General features: G+C 36.5%; 1 protein-coding gene across 49 annotated transcripts in view; it reads left to right on the plus strand.

The window, feature by feature from the left end:
• The window catches only part of LOC139774349 (uncharacterized), a 165,651-nt gene that overhangs the window by 15,611 nt on the left and 123,302 nt on the right, over nt 1–26,738 (plus strand). For 6 of the 49 annotated variants that reach the window (XM_071709591.1, XM_071709601.1, XM_071709557.1 and 3 more), the window contains exon 7: nt 22,797–24,826. The exons of 41 other annotated variants lie outside the window; for them this stretch is intronic. In XM_071709591.1, the coding sequence (XP_071565692.1) occupies nt 22,797–23,698 (902 nt within the window). In that variant the 3' untranslated portion in view covers nt 23,699–24,826. Of the gene's footprint in view, nt 1–8,047; nt 8,427–22,796; nt 24,827–26,738 lie in introns of those variants that run through there. 2 more of the 49 variants (XM_071709841.1, XM_071709666.1) reach the window with 1 other exon arrangement.

Genomic DNA, 26,738 nt, shown 5'->3' on the forward strand with positions numbered 1-26,738 from the left:
ACCATGCCATGTCACAATTTTTCTCTGTATACTTCCTTTCTCTGTGTTCTTTTACCCGCCCCAAGTGTCTAGGCCACGATGATGATGATGAAGAGCTCGAGATCGAGATGAAGATGGGAACGCGGCGGAAGAAGCTCGCCGAGCTGCTACGATCGAGCGATTTCTCGGTCGGAGCGAGCGCACAGAGCTTCTTCGGTATCCAGGAAGGAAGAGTCCGATGATGTCAGAAGAGAGAAGAAACCTGCAAGCGTGCTCTTTGCGCGTTTGCTGAGACCACCAGGAGCGGAATCGCGCTTTCGTCGGTTATTTTTTTGCTGCGAAAGCGTTCGGTAATCGCGACTTGACGCGTTCTTTTATTTAATCCTTTGGATTTTGATGATCTCATTCGGATGTTATCTTTGATATTTTCGCTCGAGCTAGAGCTAGAGTTTCAAAAAGGTGATACTACGAATAAGATCAACGGATCTCGAGAGATTAACAAAGTTCTCGAGTGTCAAAAATGCGCGGATGACATCTGAATCGATGCAATTTGGACGTTTACGCGTGCGTTTTCGACACTGTCGGATATTTATCTGTTTTTGGCGTTCGTTCCCCGCGATTTCGCGACGTACGGCTAATTTTTGTTCGAGCGATCTTTTCGCAAAGAACAAAGTTCGTGCGCTCGCGCTTTTTTCTTCAAGAGAGAAGATCGAAGATCACAGCGGCACTGGTAATATGGTAAGAACACTTCACGAGGTAAACAGGTAATACTCAGGTCAAGGTAAAAAGGTAATCCGTCAGAAATACCAGTAACCTGGTTACATTATAACATAACGTAATCTGGTAATCTCATCTACGCAAACACTATTTATGCATACATGCGCGTTGCGCTACATGTGTATATTTTACGTGCGTATGTAATTTACATTTTGTATTTACATAATGATGGTATATGTAACATGTTGATTAGTGTTTGACGTTATTGCAAATGAAAATAGCCGCGCGTGCGAGTTAGCGGATCTAATCATTGGTAAGACGATTTCGAACGCTTCTCGTAAGCGATAGTCATGTTTTCATTTACAATACGATTCTTTTTTGCTTTTGGCTTTTTTATTATTGAAATGGTATGTCTGAGAAGATGAGCGAGAGGAAGATTGAGAGTATGGCGAATGTTCACGAGTATTCAATATGTATGTACAATAACAAATTTTCTTATGTTTTGTTGCGTGTTTTATATCGATTTTGGATTACTCTTCTGTTGCAATAATAAGAAAGAAAGTCTTTCTTATTTTCGACAACGACGAGGGAAAGCTAAAACGATATAAAAATGCAATGTAGCGGAAAAGAAGCTGTTTTTTCTACTAATTATTTTCAGTTGCGTTTCATCGCGATTTTAGAGAGCTTAATAATTTTTCTCAATATTGAGTTGAAAATATTTTTGTTTTCGATTTCGATACTTGAGAATTATTAAAAATAAGTTTTCTAAAATTTGGTGAAACCGCGTTTTGCTGGAGAGTGGGTCCCCCCTTCCCCTCGTTTTCCATTTTTTGTTCACAGAAAATTAGAGAGATTGTGACTCTGCGCTGTTATTCGCAATGTTCAAGTTGAAGGCGTCGGAGAAGAGTGGTTTTTTCTACTTTTCAAAGACTTTTCCTGATCATCTTGATTTGATGATTTATACGCATTGTCACATTTCTGGATTTTCTGTTGACGAAGCGCGATCACCACCGATTTTGGCCAAAAGGAAGAGAGAAGATCGAAGAAAATAGAAGCAGATGCCTGGACGATCTCAGAAAGGGCCAGAGGATAGGCTCATCGTTGGTTTCTGAGTCTCATTTTGAGATTCAGAAATTCAAGATCCACAGTAAGATCAAATTGGACGGTTGAGTTTCCGATTATCCTCAATTTGAGATTTTCGGAACTCGAAAAGATTGTTTATATTTTACGAAGATTGCACATATTTTCTCCATGTTATTTTGCTTTTGTTTATGTTTTCGCGACGTTCTTATTTTTTCTCGCTCGACTTCGGGTATATTCTATTTAGCGCTCGCAACGCTCTTAGAATCATTTCATCCTAGTTGTTTAGCAAATGTTAAACAAGGACGAATGATGCTTACGAGCGTCACGAGCACCAAATGGATCCTATCCTTTGGTCGAGTTCGCGTTCGCGATGTGCATCTTTTTATCTGCAGGAATTAGGGATGAAGATGGACGCTCGAGTTCGAAGGTCTCGCTTTTTTCGAGCCTTCGAACGAGAGCTTGGAAGATGTCAAGACAACTCTAGCTTTTTGGATTGGTAATGTATTAACTGAATGGTATAGTATTAGTAACACTGTGATAAATATAGGTAATATTCGCGATTATTTTAGTGATAAGCGATGATTAATCCCGTATAGTTTGTAAGGCTTATTATAAGTTGCCATAATTGCGGCGTGATTTAATTTTTCTACATTTTACATGTTTATAATATAATTTCTTCCCTCTTTTTTAATAGGTTGGTAAAAGCTTATTTTTTAAATAATATGTATTTATCGAATTACATCGAGTTCTCGCGGTTGTGAAAAAGTTTGATTAGATTTTATGGATACTTTTTTTCTATGATCTTCTCAAACTTGACATCCGCAGAAATTAAGATGTTTTTCCATGGCTTTTTGCGTGAGAATTTATTTCTTGTATGCGTGGAAAGTTTGAGCGTTGAAAGAAGATTATTTTTATGCGTGTGTATATGTTTGAGTGAATGAGAGAGTGATATTTATCGGATAAGATTCTAGATTACGATATCTTCTACGTCTTTAAGATAATTACTTTTAAGAAAAATGTTGGTTTTATAATAATTATGTCTATTTTTAGAAGATGTTAAGGATATTTATCGCGATATTTTTTTCTTTTTATGGAGATCTGCAGCAAAAGTATTGATTTCCATATTAAATATTAATATTATTTGCCGGGCATTCTGATCATTTCCGATTTATTTGTGATACTGAGAAGATCCGAAATGTTCTCAAGATAGCATTTTGCTTTTTTGAGAGCGTTTTTCCCAGCCGGATTTGCAAGGATGTGATGCCGCTGTCAGTGAATTGCACCCGATGTCCATACGGTAAAAAAGGTAAAAGGTATTGTCCACGTAAGTATTTAGTCTTGTGCGTTGTATCGGCGCGCAAGATGCTCTTCCATTATATCTATTACGCAAAATATTTCCGGCAGAAATAGTTGATTCTGAAATATTCTTCTCGTATTTATCTCTTTTACAAAATGACTAAGCCTTTCGATAATTATCGAAAAGCTTAGTATTAAACCTTTGCATCTTGTATTAGCTGGCAGCATTTATATTGCCGTAAATTTAAAGCTTCTATTTCTGCCGCAATTTGTTTATTATATCAAAAATATGATTACTCTTGGCACGTTTCTCCGATTTTTCTTGATTTATATACATGTTCCCATGAGGTTGTCACATCAGGCATATGCCATGAAGTTACAGTAATTTCAATCAGTTGTTATATATAAGACGAACGAGATAATTTTATGATGTGCATACTGGTAGGCAGTGAATATTGACGCTTATCAGTCGACAAGTTTTGAATAACTTTGTTTCACGGTTCTCATCAGCTCGATACGTTTCATTCGACGATTAAGTTTTCCAATATTGTCCTTCATAAATTTGATTCCTGCAATCTCGTTCCGCGAAAAATTGCGCTGCTTTCGCGAGAAAGTCGCGCAATGTTCGCTGAACGAAAAGAGACTGATGACATGTCCGATATTCTTTCTTCTCCCCCTCCTCCTCTTCCATTCCTATGTTTTCAAGTTTTCAGCTCGACGTATATGCTGCGTTAAGACTGGATTCCATTGTCTCGGTGCACCATCCGTTCCTCGTGATGGAGATATTGCTCGTGGTGTTTGTATGAATCTTTGTGTGTGAATGGAATGTCCGAGTTCATGTGTTTGAGGGTAAAGCGTGTAGAATCTTACCGGAGCTTTTCGTACAAAATTGATCGGATTGCGAGATTATTGCAAGCTGCAACTCCTGGATCGATCGGATTCTAGGGCGCCAGACTGCGAACGATCTATCGATTGTCCTTGCATCGCTCGTGATCGAAGGGAGGAATTGTAATCGAGTTCGTTAACGCTTTATAGGGAGCCTCATCGCCACGTGTCGCGAAGTCAGTGAATAAACTGAATAAATTCATTGAATAGTATGTACAGAACAAATTTTCGCGCGAAATTCCGTTTGATGATTGATTTAATGAATTTTATTTCCAAATTTTTGTTGGAGCTACTTGGAATGTTTGTGTAACGTATATATTCATCTTCTAGGAGCATTGGGATATGTTGCGAGCAGCGTCGCAAAATGGTAAGATTCGCGTAGTAATTGTGTCGCTTCTCGCAAATACCGAATGATTATGGTAAGATAAATTTGATGAGATTTAATTCTGGCTATCGGTACTTGGCTTTAACAAATATTTGGACAAAAAATCGCGAAAATAATAGTTGGATGATAGCGAGCGATATAAATGTAATTTCTGTGATACACCTGAGAGGAAAACGAGTTGAATTCTCGAGGAAAATAAAATGGAAAACTTTGTACGTTTATTTTCATTGAAAATTGAATAATTTTTTATATGAGCTGCGATTTTTACGTTGGTTTTGCAAACTCGCTGCGGGTCTCGCAGAGATTTCAAATCCATTTTGAATTTCGAGCTCTTACATCACAGAAAATTACATTATTTATTTTAACAGAATAATTTCCTGTATGTAGATTTTTTTATGCTTATCACAGAATTCAGGAAAGTCATGTGCATACTGTTCAAGATTGATATTTTGTGGTCACGAAATTAACAACACGATACACGGTTCGTATAGGGTTACAGAATCAGATTTAGATGTCGCCCTCGTTTTATAAATACAGGCTGCTATGCAATCTGTTTTTAATGGAAATGTTCATAAATGTGAGAGTATAATTTGTAAAATTTATCTGTTTATTTTTTATAAATGGTTGTATTGCAATTGGATTACAAATTCTTGGTCGCGTAAAATGCTTTGAAATCTCGAATAATAATAATTGACCTGACTCTGTTACCACTTTATTGCAATTATTACTGCTCTGTTAATCATTGCTGCGCAGCGATCATTACCAGCGCTGAAATACATTGCACGGGTGATAATGGATTAATATTCACAAGAACATTCAAGTAACGAGCAACAGATACTTAATTCGATTAAAAAAAATCGCGTTTTGTAGAAACATTCTCTCACATTTGTGTATCTCGTCTGCAACTTGAAAGAAATACATTCTCCTGCAATTCTCAATTTTCGCGACAGTCAACCATCGAGACTAGACAAGACAGACGGACCGATTCGCAATTAATCCCGATTCAATCATCCTCGATATTTCACGTCGAAGAAAGAAACTTGGTGAATAGAGGCGCACTTTTCCGGTTGTATCGCTCGCGTGATAGCGGCGAGGGCCCCGCGGTGTTTCAGAATCAGTTCTCGGGTATCGTTGCTCACGCTGCGGCCGACGTTATTCGATCCAGTACTCCTTGGACAGGCATCGGCGCTACGAGTGCGGGGTGGAGAAGCAATTTGCCTGTGGGACCTGTCGGCGGCGTTTCACCAGGCTGGACATCATGCGGGTACACCAGAAGAGGACGGGCCATTATTTGACGCCCTATACCAGGGCCAGGGGTAGGAGGAGGATAGTCAAGCATTCGGGCCGTCATATCTCCGCGGCAGAGGCTTTCCCGAGGGAGTACGAGAACGAGGGCCAGCAACAGCAGCAACAGTGGCGGCATTGACATCCGTAGCATGTCGATTCGCAGTCGAATCTTTTTTCCCCCGTCGTGTAATTTCCATTTCTCTCTTAGTGCTTCGAATTTCGTCCATGAAGAAGTAACCCACGTCGCGATGCCAAGTAATGAGTTAATTAAAATTTATTCCATTGAATACATATCTATGTTTAAAATAAGACATTTGTAATAATTTACGTCTTCTTCGAGCAATCGACCGTTGTTATCTGCATTCCATGGGCGTAGATGCGACGTTGCATCGCTCGACAGAAAACGAAATAGAAGTTTGTCGAATTTCACGTTGATCTCCAAGTATAAAGTTCATTAGGGGGTATTATATGTTTTTGTTTTAATTTTTTATCTTGAAATATTAATCTGATGAATCGCTTGGAGTTCAACTCGATATTTTGGCGGCAAAAATTATCTTCAAGAAATTAATCGAGCGGAGTAATGTTTTAACTCGAAATTATATTTGCGATGGACTTGGCTCGCGACGAGCATAATACAGTAATTTTTCGAGAATTACATTCGCTTCATTTGTATTGAATTCGAAGACATATTTTGTTTTACTCGAATTAATTGAAGTTAATTTTGTGTTAATTTTACGAATTTTTGTGTTACTGTCCCGAAGACTTTACGATCGAAATTTTCCGAAACTGCCGAAGCAATAGGGGAACAAGAGTAGCGAACTCTTGAAATTTTTTTTGAAAGGAGTCATCTGCAAATGTCACGAAGATTATTTTATATGTTTATTATTGCGCATGATATTCTGTAAATATGTCCAAATTCAAAATGTTAGAAATTATCTCGGTGAGGGAATTGTTTTCGGGGAATCGGCGTAAACATTGTTGTAAATCGATTCGTTAAAAATAACGTGGCGCTAATCGCCAATTTTTGTTACAATAAATGGCTAATTTCTGCGAAAAGTCAACCAGACGTATGTGTTCCAATAATGTTCTTTCTCATTGCTTCTCCGGAAGCATGAGTTAATCCGGAAGTATCAGTTCACAAATGCGCTCCAATACTCGAGATTTCTCACAATTTTTACGAGAATAAAATTTCATTAAATAATCTTTCACTCTACGCGTTTATTCGAGGATTCTGCGAGATTATATTTTCAAATTCATTATCCAACAACATAATTAAATCTACAAATTATTGTAAAGGAGAAAACTTTTTCTTTTATCGAATATCTCGTAAAATGACAAGAATCACTCGAATTTGCTATTTAGTAAATGATAAAGTGTTCTCCGGTTATACAAAGGATCCGTTTTGTCATTATTAGTTAGAATGCGAATCATAATCGATTAAATCTTTCTGTAATATGACATTAATTTTCTCAGTCTTAAGATGGATTCGTTTTATGAATTTGAAATTTATAACTGAAGAAATTAGCGTCATGTTACTTTCTTTCACTCGTCGGTTTCCTCCTCTTCTCAGCATAGTATATTTATATAACGATACTCTTTTTGAGTTGTTATAACTTTTGATTTATTATCATTAGTCGTGGGGTAGATTTTTTGAGTAGAGTTAATGTAAAGATGAGGAGGCATCATTTTTGTCATCTCTTTGGAGAGTCTTATGCGATCTCGTGTCAATCGTATCGATCTGCAATCAGTCGTATCTTTCATCGTCTACAAATGCGAATCCGACCAGTCGATGGACCAGAGCGAAGAAGACTAAATAAAGAATCTTTTGAACAGAATCTTCTGATCTCTTCATTGTGTAAATCCTATCCACTCAGCTTTTCAGCTCCCGTTGCGAGTGTGAAATAACTTAATTTTACTAACTTTTGGTGTGGTATAATCTCCAACTTTTTCATATTATCAAACCTAAAATAAAAATTAATATCGAAAAATTATTAATCTTATTTGAATATACTTATGCTTCAAATTTCAACATTTAATTTTCCTTTTTAGAAAATTGCTTCAAAATCTTTGACAATAAGATCTCCATTCTTTGGAAGAAGATGAGTCACGTATTTCTTTTGTGTGTAAAATAAATACCGTTTATATAACCTAATTTTTTAACAAAAAATTTGATTATTTAAGCGATCAGGATGTTCAGAGCGATATTTGTTTTATAGTGCCATTGCGCACAGAGAAAATATTCCGAAAACGAAAGCAAGAGAAAGAGAGAGAGAGAGAGAAAAAATGTTTCAGAGAAAGCTCGTTACGCAAAAAGAAAAAAAATAAAAGGAGTCCTTGAAATTTGAACGTATCTTATCGTCGCGTCCGCGCGCATAATTGATCTCCGGGGTGATAGTTGGCCGATGATGCTTGCAGCTGCCACGCTGTATTGGTCACAGTCCACTGGGGTGCATCGGCAACCCACGGCACATTACCGCAGACTCTCCTGTCCAAACTGCGGTCGCAGCTACAAGTATCGAAGCGGTCTGCGGGGACATATCGCCGACTGTCTCTCGGAAAGAGAGAAATTGGAGGCTGATTTTCGTCAACGGCGGGAGGAGCGATTGCAGCGAGAACAACAGCCGCAGCAGCAGCAGCCGCCGCCGCCGCCGCCACAGCGACAGCGGCAGTTCACTGAGAAAGACGTCCGAATACTGTACAAGTTTTGGAAATCGTAGACACTTGTGTAGCGCAGAGACGAAATGAAAAATCGGTAGTAAAAAAAAATCTCCGATTTCCATTGCGCCGAAACACACTTCTTGTTCTTGTTTTATTTCACCTTCGGAAGCGGGATCCTATCATCGTTTCTCGACCTTGGAAGCTGTCCAGTATCTCGATCCAGGCACTGTCTCTTGCCCCTCTCTTGGCGACAATGTATGGCTTCACCAGTTCCTGCTCCTTTATTTTTTTTTCTTGTTACACGTTTCGTGAATGTTCTTGATAAAAAAAAAAAAGTTCATTCGTAAGATTGATCGTATTTAATAAACATTGTTTCGATAAATATGAAGATTACTCGAGTTATAGATTATTTTATTTAATCAATATTTCTCATATATTCTACTTTTTTTAATAATTTTTCTTTCGCCAAGTAATGGAGGTGTCACACCATGCAATAAAAAAAAAAGAACAAAATACAAAGTTTGTTTAATTCAGTTCAATGTGCGGTACGCTTGCACTTTCCTATACAATATGCATAATTCATAAATTTAATATCTTCATGTTAATAAAATTACGTAAACCAGTTCCTTTTAATCGCGAGTGGCATCTGGTATGTGCTGCTAGCGTTGTACATAACTGTCAGTATCCGATTAACGAAGTAATAAAACGAAGTATCAGTGATAATTGTTGGTTGATGTTTACTGCATGCCGAAGTCTCTTGTCATTCAGCCGAACGTAAGCTTCGTGATTGTCAGCGCGGCGAGTAACATATCGCGTTTAATGCGGCTAAACGAAGGAGATGCATCTCGAGCGGCTCTCGTCGGAGGGAGATCATCCACGTTCGTTATCATTCGCGCGTAACTTCGGCCCAGTATATTTACGTTCATTCGCCGCGGATGTGTGTTGGGTGGAACTATACAAGGAGGCATATTTTTTTACGTTGGGTTGAAAATTAATTACATCACGGGTGTAAAAATGGATGCACTAATAAAAAGCAGCTCATTTTTTTTGGTGCAGCATGTAAATAACAACAGCCTAAAATAACGAAGACTGTGCACAAGGATCTGCCGTAAGGATTAACGACGTGTTCTCAAGCACTAGTGTATAAATTTATATTGCTGAAGTTACACGTTTTGCTATTGTCATACACAATAACGTCACTTTATAGTTTCCACGTTATCGATTATTTGCTTTTCCTGTGAAATTTTTAGTATACAGAGTATCTCGTCTTTCTGTAACCACTCAAAGAGATATGTAACATGAGAGAATAAATCGAACATTATCACATCTAAAGATAAAACATTAATTCGTATTCGTGTATTTATTCGTTAATTTAATGTTAATTTATTCGTGGATAATGCCACTTCAAGTTCCCTACTAGCAATAGAATCTTATGTACGTCGGTATTAAATTTTTCAGTAATCCCTGGTATTTCGACAGACTCGTCCACGAAAGGATTAAACGCGAATCAGTTTATCTTATATAGCGACGGGTTTGGGAGCTTTTTGCGCAGTCTTCCTTTGGAGCGAGCTTGATTCAGTACTGTCCACACGCTTGGTTCAAGCTTATCCTTCAACGGTCGAGAAAGAGAAAGAAAAGGGCGGGGCGGGGGGAGGGGGATCAGTGTCCAGGTCTCGCACTGTCTCGATCGGAGTGTCCCCCGCGGCTTTGCAGATAAGATGGGCTCGTTTCGTGCGTCCGGCAGGAACCCGTATGATGTAAAAGGCCTCCCCCTGTATGCTTGCAGCCAGCCCCGCGAAGGAGATCGTCTTGAGTGGCGGCGACGGCGAACTGCCATTTCGGTGCGTAATGTGCGGACGTGGGTACAGGTCGCGATCGTCTCTCACACGACACTCCAGATACGAGTGCGGCCGCCTCGGGTCCCGGTATACCTTCACCTGCACCCTCTGCGGCAAGTACTTCTGCCGGCCGGATCACCTCAAGCAGCACATTCTCAACATCCACGGGGGCGCCGTCGCTAAATAACCGCGGCTGTGCCTCATCTCTTTCGGCACGGAAAGAAGCATTCTCAACGATCATCGATTCGCCGCCTATTCGTGACGAATCCGTCTGACGACGTCGGAATTACCGCGGAAGTAATTGCGGTTGTCATGAAATCGAGGAAGAATGTCTTCGCACCATACTCTCTTCGAAAGAGACTTTATATTTCTATTAAACACACACAGAATCTTTATATATAAGTAATCCTGTAAATTTGAACTTGAAGTTTATAAACTGTTGGATTACTTTTATGTAAACTATTGTTCAACGTGACGTGCGAACGAGATTTGAAGTTTTTCGTAGAGCGATCAAATTGATTTTGATCCTGGTGTTGCAATAAGTTTTTTTTTTATTGAACGGGTTTTCTAGACTAGGCTGCAGATAATTTAGGAGTCTACGTTAGAAATTATTTGTATCGTTTAACGAGTCTTATATTATTAATTATACATTTTGCTTTTCGATTTGTTTATCCCAAGGAATACCAAAGGAAATTTTTATTTTGGATTTTTGTCAATAGGATTAGTTATTATGTATGGAACTTCGAATTATTTAATTATTTTCTTTGTGAATATAAGATTTTTAGAGAAAGTATTTAGCGATTGATTTGAAACATAAGTATTCACGTGCAATAGTTTTATTTAGAGATTTTGCGATCTTCTCGATTCAAAGGTCGTGTTTGAAAAATTTCTCGGTTACATTTAAGACACAGTCTAATGAGTTTTCCGGAAACAAATACGATTTATCATCTGAATAAATTTTATCGCAATGTATATTAAGCTAAGTATATTATTAATAAATTCTTTATCATTGCGCGGTTCCAAGACTAGTTTATGTTTTATATATATATATATATATATATATAAATGCTCAAGTAGACATTTCTTCTTCTTAAACGACAAAAGATTTTATTTTCTACTTTCTTTAGGAAATTCAAGATCAAGTGAAATAATAATGACTGCGTGCATATTACACGTGGTTACATTTGCGTGTTTTAAGGGTAAACTGCCAAATAGCCTGATCACGAATGCCAAATGACTAATATTCCTATTTTTCTAGTGCAATATACGCGTTTAAGTTATTCTATACAAGTATACGATTATATAATGATACAGACATGTATAGCTGGATTAATATATTGGAGAATGTTGTTCACAGGAGTGACAGAACTGTGAATAAGGAGCGAGTCATATCTGTTCCTGTTCTTGTTGAATTTTTTGATGAATTCGTTCGAATGTAGTTTATTTTACACTTTCGGAAGGAAACTTGCTATCGAAAATTAAAATTTCTTTATTACATGAAAAGTGTTTAAATTAATAAAACGGATATTATTAGAATGTGGAAGTTTATCAGCTTTTCCAGACGGTGTTTTGACGCAACCGTATATCTGTCCGTATTTGTCTATATAGAACATCTTTCGCCTTATTATTATTGGAATAATCGCGGCTCGTTAATGTATCTCGAATTATCTGAATAAAACGTGAAAATTCATAAGCTTCCGCGTTCTAGATATTTACTTCGTGTCGAAAGTTTTTAAGCGTATTGGAATCTCTTTAGTTTTCTTCGCGATTGAAAAACTAGATTTATAAGTACGAAAAGTTATTTATATACTGAAAGATTATTTAAGAATTGCATAGGTTTATTTCTGATTACATGGATAAATGTTTGGAGTTGTAGGAGTCCTTTTACAGGGATACGATTTCCTTTTATGGTTTATCTTATTGCAAAGATATCGATTATATGTAAAGAGAAGTGTGCTATGTATGTGCAGCGACTTGTCGTCGTATGTTATATTTGAGGCTATGAAATATGCGTAAATATCTTATCTATGTGAGTTTACGTATATAGAAGATATATGACAGGGTCACATTGCCCTAAAAAATGCGACATGGGTATATTACTGTTATTGTTGGACATTGATTCCACGTTGTTACTTATCCGACTTTATAAATTTTTATGGTATTTCAATAAAAAAGTAACATTAAAGCAATTCTTCGTTTCTTAACCATTTCTCACCCATTTTCTTGGAATCACATTTCTTTCAATCTGATTATATCTTTTAATACATTGTTTATTGTTTTATTCGTATATATATATATTTATTTTTTTTATAGCGCACAAAATACTATAAACTGAGAAACGCTGCGATAACTGAAAATTTGTAACATAATGATTTTTTAATTTTTAAATAATTGTATATAAATTGAAGTACCTACATATTAATTAAATTAAATATTTATTTAAGAAATACAGAAAAGTAAATGGTTTATATAATTAATAAAAATCGGACTTAGTTACGTTTCCGCTACTAAATATTAGACCGAAGACAAGTAATTGTTTTTCAGGTAGAAGTTAGAGTATATGACAGAAACAATTGTGTAGTAATTCTTTATTTGTCAGTTAATGGTATCATATAGTCAAACTAATTTCTTTGTCTAGTTGTGCAATTCCGATGTGAGGACGGCTGCAAGTCGACTATGGGCGTATTATAAGAATTCACCATCCACATTTTGTCAAAATTAAAATAAGATAGTTTTTTAATTTGGCAGAGGTTTAGTTAAAGAAAATTTAACGAAGACTTGTGAACAAACGAAAATACCGTATAAAAGCGAAAATTTTACTTCCTCCTTTTGATAGAAAATTCAAATGCATTATAGCATACCGGGTATTTTTTTTGTGGGTACATATACAATTTAAACAAAGCTTCCTCTATGAGGAAGCAATTTATATTAAAGAGTAATATAAAAAAAAATTAACCGTTCAAAAATTGATCGTTCAAATAAAATCTTATAGAAAAGCGTCTTTGTTTCATGCTGATTCATTTCCGGGAAATCCAATAGATGCACGATTTCTTGCGTATCCTTTTTCCGGTGTTCACGTCCATAGCGCGATTTTTGATCCCAGTCCAGAGGACTGAACCGATCTTCGCGAGGACTGACGTCACTTCGTTTTATGTTTCGTTACAGACGTGTCGTACGCGCTGAACAACGGTGAGCATCAGTGCCTGAAATGCGGAAAATGTTACAAGAATCAATCCTCCTTGAGCAGACACATCATACATGCCTGTGGACCGACCAAGTTGAAGTGTGTTTGTCCGCACTGCGGAAAACTTTACTCCAGTCCCGATACTCTCACTGACCACATGATCCGGATACGCCTTAAGATGTATCCGCCTCAATGATTGTTTCCGATTTCATTTATGATCTCGAGTTGCTGAATTCATCGCGCGGAATCGAAGTTTGCGTCACGTGAAATTTTTATTTTATAAGTAAAGGTGTAGAGAAAATACCTGTATAGTATATAGTTTTAAGAAATTAATTATTTCTGACTAATTATGTTATTGAGAAGTATAAATTACGTCTAGTTTGTTTATTTTATTGAATTATATTAATTTGACTATGTTTTCTTATTGCGAATTGAGTTTTATAAAATATTTAGTGGTGTAAGTTCAGTTTCATTTATAATTTCTGCATTTGTAATCGGAATTACTGTTGACGAGATTAGAACTGTTATCTATCGAAAAAAGTATCTTGAATCAGATATATTATATATTATTGTACTTCGGCATTATTTTAATAAATTAATGATAGGTATAGGTATACGCGATGCATTACATTGCACAAACTAATTTCTCTGCACTGCTACATTTAGCGCTTTTGACATGATTGAATGCTGTCGTCTGCGATTGTAAAGCGAAGAATCATTATTAACTCACATAATTACTTCATCACAAAGAATAATATTTTTAACTTTTCCAATCAATTTAATAAAAATTTAACGTTTTAATTCAAATCCGTCCTATTTTTTGTTTCTTTTATTTTATACATACTCTTCTCAGATCTCATTTATTAGGAGATTCGTCTTTCGAAGGTGAAAACTTCTCGTAAATAAGATCACAAGTACAAAGCTGTAAATAATAATGATATATTTTCTCACATTAAAGACACTACGAGTTGGATATTGAAAATATTTACACAGTAATTCTCCTCACTGAAGATTTTATGTGATGCAACGTTTGAAGATCCTACTTAACATGTCGAGTATCCCAAAAATCATCCGTCATTTAATTTAGTCGAATTAACCATTGCCTTTGTTACTTTATCTAATGCTATCTATAATGTTCTGAGATGTTATAATTTAGCTAGGGGATATAGTCGTAGAGCATAGTCTATCCAACCGCTGGAAGATCGCGTGAAAGGAAATCGGAGAAAGAGAGGCTGAGACCTTGCATGCTCTGGTACTCACAAAGGCGAGACCGTACACTGCCCGTAGATCGCAAAATTTACACGTTTGTTTCGTTTCGGACCTGCTTGCAGTATACTGGACCGAATTCTCGACGCTACACGAGGCTCTGGCCTTCCACCAGCTCGACTGGAAGAAGACATCCGAACAGCAGCATCGTCAGCAGCATCGTCAGCAGCAGCGGCAGCAACAGCAGCAGCAATTATTTCCGCAGGAGCCATTGCAGGGCCATGTCTGCAAGAATTGCGGCAAGACCTACAAGCAGAGGAACGCTCTATGGCGGCACTTCAAATACGAATGCGGCAAGAATCCTAGATTCCAGTGCCCGTATTGTCGTTACCGGACGAAGCAACGATCCAACATGTCCTCGCACATCAAGCACAAGCACGTGGGCTTGAAGATCTACGCGATCGATCTCGAGGCCGGGAATTAAACGTTTAATTAGATTTTTTTAATGCGCGAAATTGCAAAATGCCTCGATGCGTCTCCGGCAGAACAAAAGTTATTGTTTAATATTGCGAAAGCGATAATTTCTACAACTCGACAGCGCGGTACCAGTCGTTTGTAGAAAATACCAGCTTGAACAATGACTTCAGCGATCAAGTACATTTTTATAATTAACTTCACGTTAATTTTTTAATAAGTTACCAAAAATTAATTTAAAAAATTATCAAATCTTATAGCGGAAGTTATATTGAAATTAAAGATAAAGATATTGAAAATACAGACAATATGACAATGTTATTTAATAACAATTAATTGAGAAAATATTCTTTTATTCGCAGAGTATATAATTTAGGATTATATATACGTTATTAAAGTTTAGAATTTTTATTTAATGTTTATTAGAACAGTGTACCTACTTCTTCGTACTGCATAAAGCATCTTTTGAGATTAATATATATTACGGAGTAGTCGAAATATGAGATTGTTTTTTATTTTTAAAATAAGTATACATTTCTTTTTTTATTTAGAAGATATTTAAAAAATAACTAATCATTGATTTGTTTCCTTTAATTGGTTAATTATTTAAATTATTCAATTGATGTCAGCTATGGAAAAAATACACAGGACATTTTATTATAATTGGTATTCGTTAAATCGTTAATATTTGCTATTCTATACAAATCTAGATTTCTAATGTAGGATTAATTCGTTATAGCATACTGAATATATTGTCAAGCAATTAAAAGGTAATTAGAAATTTTCTATGCAATTAATAAAATTCAACATACATAAAATTATTTTAAATTATATAATTGATTGTATTTTATCTTTGTATTATTTTATATATTGCCATAAATATTTTACTGCGCATATTCGAGATAAGTATTGTATAAAAAGAATATGTGTTAAAGGCCTCTGAATAATGTAGTATTAAAAAAATTAACTGTAAATAAAAATTTTGTTTCAAATAGTCCTACTACATATTAATTCACTTACTAGTATGTTGATGTTTATGACACGCGTGGCGGTTAAGTATTATTCATGTAAAAATAATGTTCGAAAGAGAAGAGAGCAACATATAAAATAATTTATTTTAATAATATAATAATAATGTTCCTGACTGAAAAATAAAAAAGTAAATTACTTAATTAAAACCGTAAGATTTGTTTAGTCGTATTTATGTTACTTTCTTTATGTTATCTTGGCCGTACATAAAAGTATCTTGTCACATGTAGCAGAATAAATCCCTCAAGTTGAGAGAGAGAGACTTGTCAAGTGTTGTCTCTTCAGGGTTTAACGGGCGAACAAAAATTACTCCGCACTAATCAGCGCAAGCAAGGTCGTCTTCCAGGTTTTTCGAGCATGCGGACCAAGGGCTGTTCTGTCATCCTCTATGTCTATTCTCCTTCTGCGAGTTCAGTAGTTAGAGATCTCAATAAATATCGATTCCCGTAGCGCACTCCCCGTTCAATCCTCGTCGTTGTTTGTTGCAGCGTCGTCGCTCGATAGTAATCACATTAGCGGGAATCGTTGCTGTTTCTGCAACAGTCCGTACCCGACGATAGCTCATCTGAAGAGCCATATGACCAGAGGCTGCTTCATGGATCCGTCCTTCTCGATCGAGAAGCGGCGCAGCATCAACAGAATGGAGTCCAGAAATTATGTGTGTCCAAAGTGCTCGCAGGGCTACAAGAACAAACGTACGCTGGACACGCATCTGCGTATCGCGTGCGGCCGCGAGCCGAAGTTTCAGTGCCCGTATTGCGGTCTGAAGAGCAAACATCCGCCGAACATTTACACGCACATTAGACGCAAGCACAAGGGCCAGGATCTCTTTCTGATAGACAACAGACAGATCTTCTGATTCGACAACAAACAGATGAATTAAATTATATTGTAAAATTGTTCAAATTCAGATATAGTTTAATTATAAATGATTTTAATACTTGTATATAATTTAATTACATATGAATTTGATAACAATTTTACAATTTTGCATTCTTGTAACTATTTCTATGGAATACGTGTGGAGCTTATAAATGTTAAGAAGACATGTTCTTGCTAAGACTGTCTTAAAAGTGTATATAAGATTTTTACAATCGGTATTACTATAAAAAATAGATTGTACAAGCATTGTATCAATTATTTACACTCTTATCTTTTCTAACAGAGCAAAAGGTAGAAAAAAACCTATAAAATGTGTTCGAAGTTATGTCGAATGCATTCGATCGTATTGCGTATATTTTTTATGAGTACTTCACGTCTCGATTTTTCATAAAAAATAAAGAATGCATTTTCAGAATATACCTCTTTATTTTCTTTCCTCTCCTATCTAGTTGCATGTATTGTACGAGAAACTAATTTTACGCATATTCAATTTTTATTGCGCATTTTGGTTTTTCATTAAAAAACATTTGGTAAGTAGCAATGTGCGTGGAAAAATAGTAGGCAGTAAAATATTTTTATAATAACCGTCAACAAGTAGTCGTATTTGCATTACGTTCAGTTATCTTGTTTTTTCAAAAATAGGAGTATATTATTTATAATAATTAATGAAGCAATAAATTATTTATAATAATTAAATAAAACGGCCGTATTTTGTATCGTTTAGCGATTTCATATTTTATTTAATGTTAATATTTATGTCTCTCATAATATTACAAAAATATATATACTAAAACAGTATAAATATTCAGTTAATTGTTATTTTTTTCATTTCAGATGACCTGTGATATCGTAATAATAAGAGCAATGACTGTACGTTGGAACCGTGAAGAAACACGCGATTTATTAGGATTGACTTCGAGAATCATAGGGAGAAGTCAGGAACATAATCTTACAAGATCTCATCTTTTTTTTTTTTTTTACGTAATCCAACATGTTCGTGCAAGATTATGAAAAAGAAATGGATATAAATAAAAGGATAAGCAGGAGAAAATAAGAAATCAGTAAAGGCTGCAATCTTTACATTGCCGTTCGCAATATTTTAGCTTCAAGTTTTATTACACCAAATCAGATTTTTTTTTAAATTTTGATAATTATTAATATACCTACGTTACTGTAAAATTGTTTTTGCTGTAAAAATGTTTTTGCTGCAAAATTGTTTTTGCTGTAAAATTGTTTTTGTTATTAGAATTATATGATTATATAATTATTGTCTCTTCTGGGGAATTTTTTATACCTTTTTTAATAAATTAATTTTTCTAAAGAGGCTTTTCCCTGATAATTATCAACTTTTAAACACTTTTTTATTGTATTATTGTATTATGATTTCTAATAAACAAATTGTGCGCTTTATTTAAAAAATAATGTTTTATATTTATTTATTGTATGGAGCGTTAAAATTGTTTATGTAATGTTTTCGTAAATTGGCATGCAATCTATGAATTGGAAAATTTTATATATTTTGAAATTTAAATTTGTATTAATTTTGAAATTAATTGGGAATATTAGTTTTTAAGAAATATTGTTTTATGTGTATTTTTAAATTCTTATTTATATTCTAAAATTCTAAATATAATTTAAAAAAGGGAGTAGGAAGAATGTAGTATTATATTAGTAGAAAAAATGTAATATTAGTTCGTTCAACTGTGAATATTCTTTGTTTAATGAAAATATGTGATGGTAATTAAAGTGCTAATCATTGTAAAATGATTATGATGTAATTATAATGATGTTTCGACGTATTCTGATTCCAGATAATAAGCAAACAATAGGTGAAGGCAAGTATAATTTACGGAAATTTTTGAAAAAGGAGGAACCGAAAGAAGAATACTCAGATGATGATTTGAGTAACGACTGGGAAGTAGCAAGTCGAGCTTATATCGAGCCAAAAGAGGATAAATTATACAGATGTCTTGACTGTGATAGAAAATTTAGAAATCCACGGACACTTAAATCGCACAGATCGAACGATTGCGGAAAATCATACACTTGTCGAAAATGTAAAAAGGTGTTCGGTTATCGGGCGAGTTTTTGTAGACATAGGAAATCTTGTCAAATGTACTTTGTAAAATGAATTGAAAAGTACCAGTAAGTGTAATCTTAAAATTTTTTCTTTTTTTCATGTTTTTTTCTTTTTGAACTAAACTTGTTTAAACTTGTTTAGTGATATTACGATATAAGTTTTGTTTTTTAAAGACCATTTTGGCAAGAAAAGTAATATATTTTTTTAGAGAACTTCTCTATTTCTTTAACGAGTTATAAATTTTTGTTTAATGTTTATGAAATAAATTTTTATTTTTTAAAACACAGTATAAACATTTTGAAGATTATGCTTGTTAAATGTTATATCATTATGACATATCAATTAAGCCTATTATTTATCATGGCATACAATTGTATTTTGTAATTCAAAAGCGATTTATGAATCCAGTAACTACCTCATTTTGTATCTCTCAGAAGCGTCGTATATCAAGAAAATTTATAAAGATAAATAAGAGTGATTGTTCTTTTATTTTGTATACATATTTATTTTATGTACAATGATATACAATGCGCAAAAGTTTATTATCTATTGTGACATAAAATTATATTTTGCAATTCAAAAGCGGTTTATATATCCAACAACTACCTCATTTTTTATTTCCCAGAAGCGTCGTATATTAAAAAGATTAAAATGATGAGTAACAGTGATTATTCAATTTAAAATTACTGTCGAAATACTGTCGAAAATTTGATCAGATTTGCGAGACCGTTTCAGTTTCTCTTTATGACTCAGTCGTGAGCACGGTCAGTCGAATCGAAGCACGATCTTCCGTGGCTTTTTGAAATTTTGGCGATTGTTTTGCGGAGCGTGTCTCCAACTGAAATTACCAGTAACTAACGACGAACCTTGTTGATTGTTGTGTTGTAGAATTCCGCACGTCTGTCGCTCGAAAGTATATCTGTGAATATTGCAGCAAGGGCTTTAACTTTAAGCGCACTCTTTACCAACATTTGAAGAACAACTGCTACTGGAACCCGAGTTCCAAAAGCTACCACGCGCTGAAGTCGAAACCCTTCTCATGCTCCAGATGCGGTGCCTCGTACTTGAAGAAGGAAGCCCTAAGATGGCACGTGCGTCACGATTGTGGTAAAATTTTAAAGTGCAACGATTGCGGCAAGACCTTTCTGCAAACGACTACCTTGCGCAGACACAAGAAGGTGTGCGTTACACCGAAGTAACAACCTCTGCGACTCGGGGTGTTGATTGTGAAATCCGTACTCGGATTATTGACTGTGCATACACGGAGAAATAGGAGTCGTAAAATATGGACAACTAAAAATATAGTTCTCGCAGCAAAAAAATGTTAGTCCATATTTTACGACTAGATTTGCTACGGTAGCTATTTTTTTATACGTTTTTTTACCCGTGTATGTTACTATGAATACTTGATTGATTGTAACTGTTTTAGATTTTTCTATGCGTTTACCAGTTTCCTTTCTTGTCTCTTAGATTTAACATAGCTTAAATATAGTTTATTCATTATTCGTTTCATACATCTGCCACAACTTTCACCGCTATGTTCATTTCTACGATGCTTATCCTGTTAGTTTTTCTATTTTGTCATACAAAATAAACTGGTGTAACACCAAACTGTTCATCGATTTACCTAAACGTCCTAAACTACCATGCGCTTTATAATAATATCCTGTTTGAAAATCAAGTATATCTATTTTATTTTTCAGAACTGCGTTACCCTTTACATGTTGTACGTAATGTAAATGATGTCACTAAATATTCTCGCATCTTGAAACGCAACAATGATACCACCACTAATACGCTGTGCACTTTAATCTGTGACATTTTAACAGCCAATTTGGGAGTAAGTGGTATATATTGTATTTCTCTTCCTCTCGCTGCAAAGACATCGTACGGGGAACGTTGCAAGCACGATGCATATTTTTCCAGTTCATTTCGATGTGACGAGCCAGCCTTTCATTTAGTTTATTTGTACGCATGAGATACATCTTACAGCTTTTTATTAGGAAGCTATTAATCTTTTGCGGTCGATGTATAAATTTTCAAACATCGCAACGATGATTGCACTTAAACATTTCTTATTTTGTAAATTTTTAATAATTTTTTAAATTGCTAGTAATAATGAATTATGTTGTTCATCGTTAAAGAACGCCGATGGAATGAGTATTGTATTGATTTACCACGAGATTTCCGACCGCAAACGATTGAACTGAATTGAACATTTATTTTTGTAACCCACGAGCCGCAAATAAACGTATTTCGTCAAGGAGAATCGCTTCGTTAATTTTGTGTATGTAATCGCTTAAGCACGAACGCAAATCGATTGACGTTCCGGTAATCGTGTTGCAGAACTGGAGCTAGGCGCGAATAATTCGACGCGCGGCGAAGGCACCAAGAGAAAGTATAGTTGCAAGTACTGCGGCAAGGGCTTTACGCAGTCCGGCCATCTGAGGAGCCATCAGAAGAGCTCCTGCTACTGGAACCCGAGGTCCACCTGCCATCAGTCGCAGAAGATCAGGCCGTTCTCCTGCACGCAGTGCGGCGCCTGCTACTCCAAGCAGTCGCACCTCCTCTTCCACGTGCGGCACGAGTGCGGCCGCACGCAGAAGTGCAACGTCTGCGGCAAGACGTTTCTCCACAGCAGCAGCCTGCGAAGGCACCGCCAGAGAGCCCCGTGCAACTTCCAGCTTTGCTAATGCGCCGTGACGCGTGTGTGACCCCGAGCTGTGGCGCGACTTTGGTCGGAAGAAGTTTCCGAAACAAGCCGCGCGATCTCTTCCCTCTAGGAAGACGCACAGCGGCCCGGATTTGACGTTTTTTCGGCGTTAAATAGACCAATTGAAGGCACGAAAGTGAAGGAACTTCGAGTGAAAATTTTGGAACGCTCTGTTCTTAAAGAACTTTCAGAATCTCGCGCCGATATCTTGAGGCTACCGCGAGACGTTAACGTTTCTCAAAATAGGTTTTCATCGAGATATTTTTATCGATAGGCCGGAGTGCAGTATGCGTTGCCGTATGGCGCGTATTGTTTATAGTGCAACCGAATACCAAGTCAAAGAATTATTGTGATATGTTACGATGAATATGTATATAAATTATAATATTTCTAAAACGAAAAAAAAAATCGTCATTTCTTCTTGCTCCTCTCTAATAAAAACAAATACCTGGATTTCCGTAATAACATCCAATTCACCTTGACGACGTCGCATTTCTGTTCAGCACTCAAGAAAAACGTCCTGTTCGTCGACATCTCGCGCGTGCAGGCAATTCCTCGTTTACAGATCCGCTCCTCCCTGTCTTTCGGATCTTGGGCTCGTGACGATGGTACTTTTGCTGATCCGTGTTTCTCTGCTTTCAGATTATTTGTTCGAAACCAACCACAGCGACATTGAAGATTACTGATAGGTGAACGGCGGCGCGAAGACGTCAATTTTTCTCGATGGTTACGGAAACTTTCTAAGCTGACGTTTTCACTTTTTTATATTTGCGTTCGGATTTTTCACACCGAATGCTCATGCGATTATAATATTAAAACGCATGAGTTTGTACGATAATAAAATGTTCTCATGTCTGTTTTACACTTCTTAAAAACCATATAAAATTGGCATCTTCTTTCCCCCCTCTCCCGTATACTCTTTGTGGCTGCAATGGGCTTGCATGCGACTTTGGTTTTTATTTATCTTTCCTTTTTTTCTTTGTTTACTATAATTTCCTATTGTCTGTAACGAACAAAATTTTCACTAATCCGTCGGCGATACATTAAGAACTTTCATTATTATTTCCATTTTAAAGCATTCGTTCGCCATCGTGTTACAGAGAAAGAGTCATCGCAAGAGATAATAGCACTCTCGGTGAAGACAGAAAGGCCATGGGGAAAAGAAAAATTATTGAAGCGAAAAGAAAAGTCACCGCAGTTAAGAGGGAACAGATCTAAAAGAAACGGACGAGACTCAAGAGACTTTATTGATATAGACTTTATCAAGGTTGAGCCTTCAACGAGTACTGCGCAAAATTCAGTGAGCTTTGTCGAAGAACCTTCTAAGCCTTCAACGAGTACTGCGCGAGAGTCAGTGAGCTCTGTTGAAGAACCTTCTAAGCCTTCAACGAGTACTGCGCGAGAACCAGTGAGCTTTGTTGAAGAACCTTCTGAGCCTTCAACGAGTACTGCGCGAGAGTCAGTGATCTTTGTTGAAGAACCTTCTAACCATCCCGAAATTATTTCTTTATACGATAGCCAGATCACCGATAACGATAACGAGAATATCGGCAGCGATAACGAGAATATCGGCAGCGATAACGAGAGCTCTCCGTCTTGGACCAACTCGAAAGACGTCGCAAAATTGAGAAAGAAACACAAGTGCCCGTATTGCGATGTCGTTTTTGAGAGTCGCCACAATCTTGTTCATCACATCATGACAACGTGCTTGTTGAACCCGGACTCCAAGACCAACAAGGCTGCCTGCATGTTCCCCTGCAAGGATTGCGGCCGCAATTATAGCAAATTGAAATCCCTGAGATACCACCAGAACCACGAGTGCAAGAAAACGGTAAAGTGCCCGGATTGCGGCAAGATCATGCAAGGATCATTCATTACGGCACGTCATAAGATGAAGCATTGCGTGAACAAATCATACGCAACGACACGCAAAACCGAAAAGCAAGAAGAATCAGCGGACGAACTTTTCATAGACGACTCTAGCATGGACTCTACAGATTAAGTTAAACGTAACGATTTTGAACTTCAGTATTTCTTTTGGTTACAGTTGATTACAGTCCGATAATATGTAATAATCGGGCGAAAAAAGTTGTGTTAGCTTGTATCTTCATGGAATTTCTCGTTTATTTCTCATTCATGGAAAATGCTTTAATTCGTAAATTTTTATTTTGTTTTTGGAAATTTGTCTTATTTCTTCGAGAAATCTTATTACATTTACTTTTCCAGTCTGTCATAAATATGCAATGCTGCAATAAATGAAATTTTTGTTCTTTTTTTTTCTAATAGAGGAGATAAGAAGTTCTTCCCGCGAGTATGATTAAATCTTCTACGATTATATGGATAAGTAAATTTTATTTAAAGCACTTATATATGTGTCGTAATTGATGCGTTAGTGGTTAACTTAATTTTGAAATCGTTTGGAAAGAAATAGTTAAAAATTAATTGTGACTAATTTTTCGCCATGACTCACGTTATGACTCGCTGCAACTCATAATCTTATTGTGCATTTTTACATTTTTGTTTTTGTGTGTATGTGCACACGCGCGCTCATTATTTTGTAATTTTATATTCAGTTTCTCTGTGTTGTTTGCTAATAAAAATGATAAATATTATGCACATTTATCTTTTTTGTATCACTTTATTTTGGTTTTGGGAATGATGTATCAACCAAGGCGAAGGAGATAGGGCTGAATAAGTTGTAAGTAAACCTCCCGAAATTATCAAGACAAAGTTCGGAAACTTCTTGAACAGACCCCGTATATTATTATAAATTACGATGTGCGATAAGTTACAATATATGATAAGTAACAAGTCATCTGGCCATTTCTTACTTGATGAGATGCCGTTTATCGTTTGTTGAGATTTTCAACGATTCGATATGGATTATATAATATGCCGAGTGTTATTCTGCTTATGTTAACATTATATAGATATGTCTCAATAAATTTTAAAAGTTAAACTGGCACTTATCAAAGGTAGATATATTATGTAATGTATTTTATGAAATAGTTAACTATAAGATATAGAGTTTATTTCTAGCAGACAAATGTGTTTTCTTTTCTCATCATTCTCTTTAATTCTTTGTTAAAATGCTTAATATGTGTGAAATAAATATTATCAAGATCAATAATTCAAATCCGTTATTAATTAAAATTAATATTATGACTTCTATTATCTAATTAGTAAAATTATCATTCTCGTAATAATATAACAAATGAATTACATTATACATATGTATATATAACTTTATAATTTATAATTATATATATATGTATATACACATATAATTTTGAACTGAAAAAAATTCGATATACGCTCTTATGTGGCACCCATTTAGCGTTAAACGTCGCCTTTCATTTTCTCACTGTCCCGAAGAAATACGACGAGGCTTACACTTACTACCAAACACGCGTTGAAAGGCAACCCGAATAATGTAATTGTTCCTATCTGTAACGTAATATCCGTGGGCAAGATTTAATTGATCGAGGTTTATCCTCGTGGGGATCGTTCTTTTTCCAGGGGTTGTTTCGTGTCAGGAGAAGCAGAATCCCGATTATTCCATCGCGTTGGAGCAGCATCTCGGCTGCCTTCATGTTCCATCGTTACAGAGTTACGACAGCACCGGCTTCGGGGACTCCAACACCTTCGGGTCCGATTGGTACCCCGAGAACGCGATAAAGCAGCAGCAGCGAGAAGAAGGGCACCGGCGATATCTGTGCCCCAAGTGCGGCAACAGTTACAAGTACCTGGGCGACATGAAGAAGCACATGCGGTTTCAATGCGGTCAAGAGCCGAAATTCGAGTGCCCTTACTGCCGCAAACGGTCGAAGGTGTCGTCAAACATGTACGCGCACGTGCGCACCATGCATGGCGATCAACCGATGTATATAATAGACCTGAGCAAACAATCGACGCTTCAATGAGACGGTTCCAACGACGTTTTCCAACGTTTGGAATGACTGGACCGTTTTCTGATATAAGAACGTTAGTTAGAATAATGAAGCTCAGTTTAACTTGTATTGTGATATTTTCATATTTTATATTTTTTTATTTTTTATCGTTTACCAAATTATCATGAAGTATCTTAATTTCGAAGTATTCGGAGAATTAGATAGACACGCATGTATACATACACAAAATAATTTAGGAATAGAAATGAAATATGTAGCTTGACGGTTATTCTGTATTTATTGCAGAAAATATCATTGATTATATACGTTTAAGTTGTACATAATAAATAAACTAGATAAATATTAATGTGTGCCCGATGTATTATTTTATATAGTATTTCTGGATGTTTACAGATTGGTTCCGGAAGTATACGGCGGATGACCCTTTACTTTTGTTTAATTTCGTAGCAATCCGCATTTCTGTGTGTGAGTGTGATACGCACGAGACTCGATTCCCACGAGTCTCGATTATGTAGATGAATCGAAGAGCATGGACGGAAATGTTTCTCTCTATCCGATGTCGTGACTCGTATCCGTGGTGATCTCGCTAACTGCAGCCCGAAATTTTCCATTCTTTTTCTAGATCCGCTTTACGGGCAGGTGCACCCGTCGTCTTACGTACACCCCCAGGTAATGTCTGGTCGCGGCGTGACCGCGGAGACTTATCAGCCCCAAAGGGACGGCCTGAACGCGAGGGAGAACGCGGAGGAGAGCACGTACCTTTACGTCGACTCGACTCACCGTCAGGAAACCGCCGTAGCGCCGCGTATCGCGGCCACGACTCGCTGGCCGGACAGCGTGGTCGTGCAGGGCTCGATCGTGCGGAAGAGGTTCCACTGCCCCAGATGCAACAGCGGTTACACCAGGCTGTCCGACATGAAGACGCACTGCCAGTTTCAATGCGGCAAGGAACCGCGGTACCAGTGCCCGTACTGCACGAAGAAGGCCAAGTTCTCGTCGAACATGTACGTGCACGTGCGACGGATGCACAAAGACAAGAAATTGCAGATCATCGATCTCTACAAGCAGCTGTCGAGAGTACGCTGCTGAAGAACGCAGACTGATGACGAAGAAACCGAGCGCGGAGATTTC

The sequence above is a fragment of the Temnothorax nylanderi genome, unplaced genomic scaffold (assembly GCF_030848795.1).
Source record: "Temnothorax nylanderi isolate EJ_2023f unplaced genomic scaffold, tnyl_v1.0 TNYL_tig0004_pilon, whole genome shotgun sequence".
Classification (NCBI taxonomy): domain Eukaryota; kingdom Metazoa; phylum Arthropoda; class Insecta; order Hymenoptera; family Formicidae; genus Temnothorax; species Temnothorax nylanderi.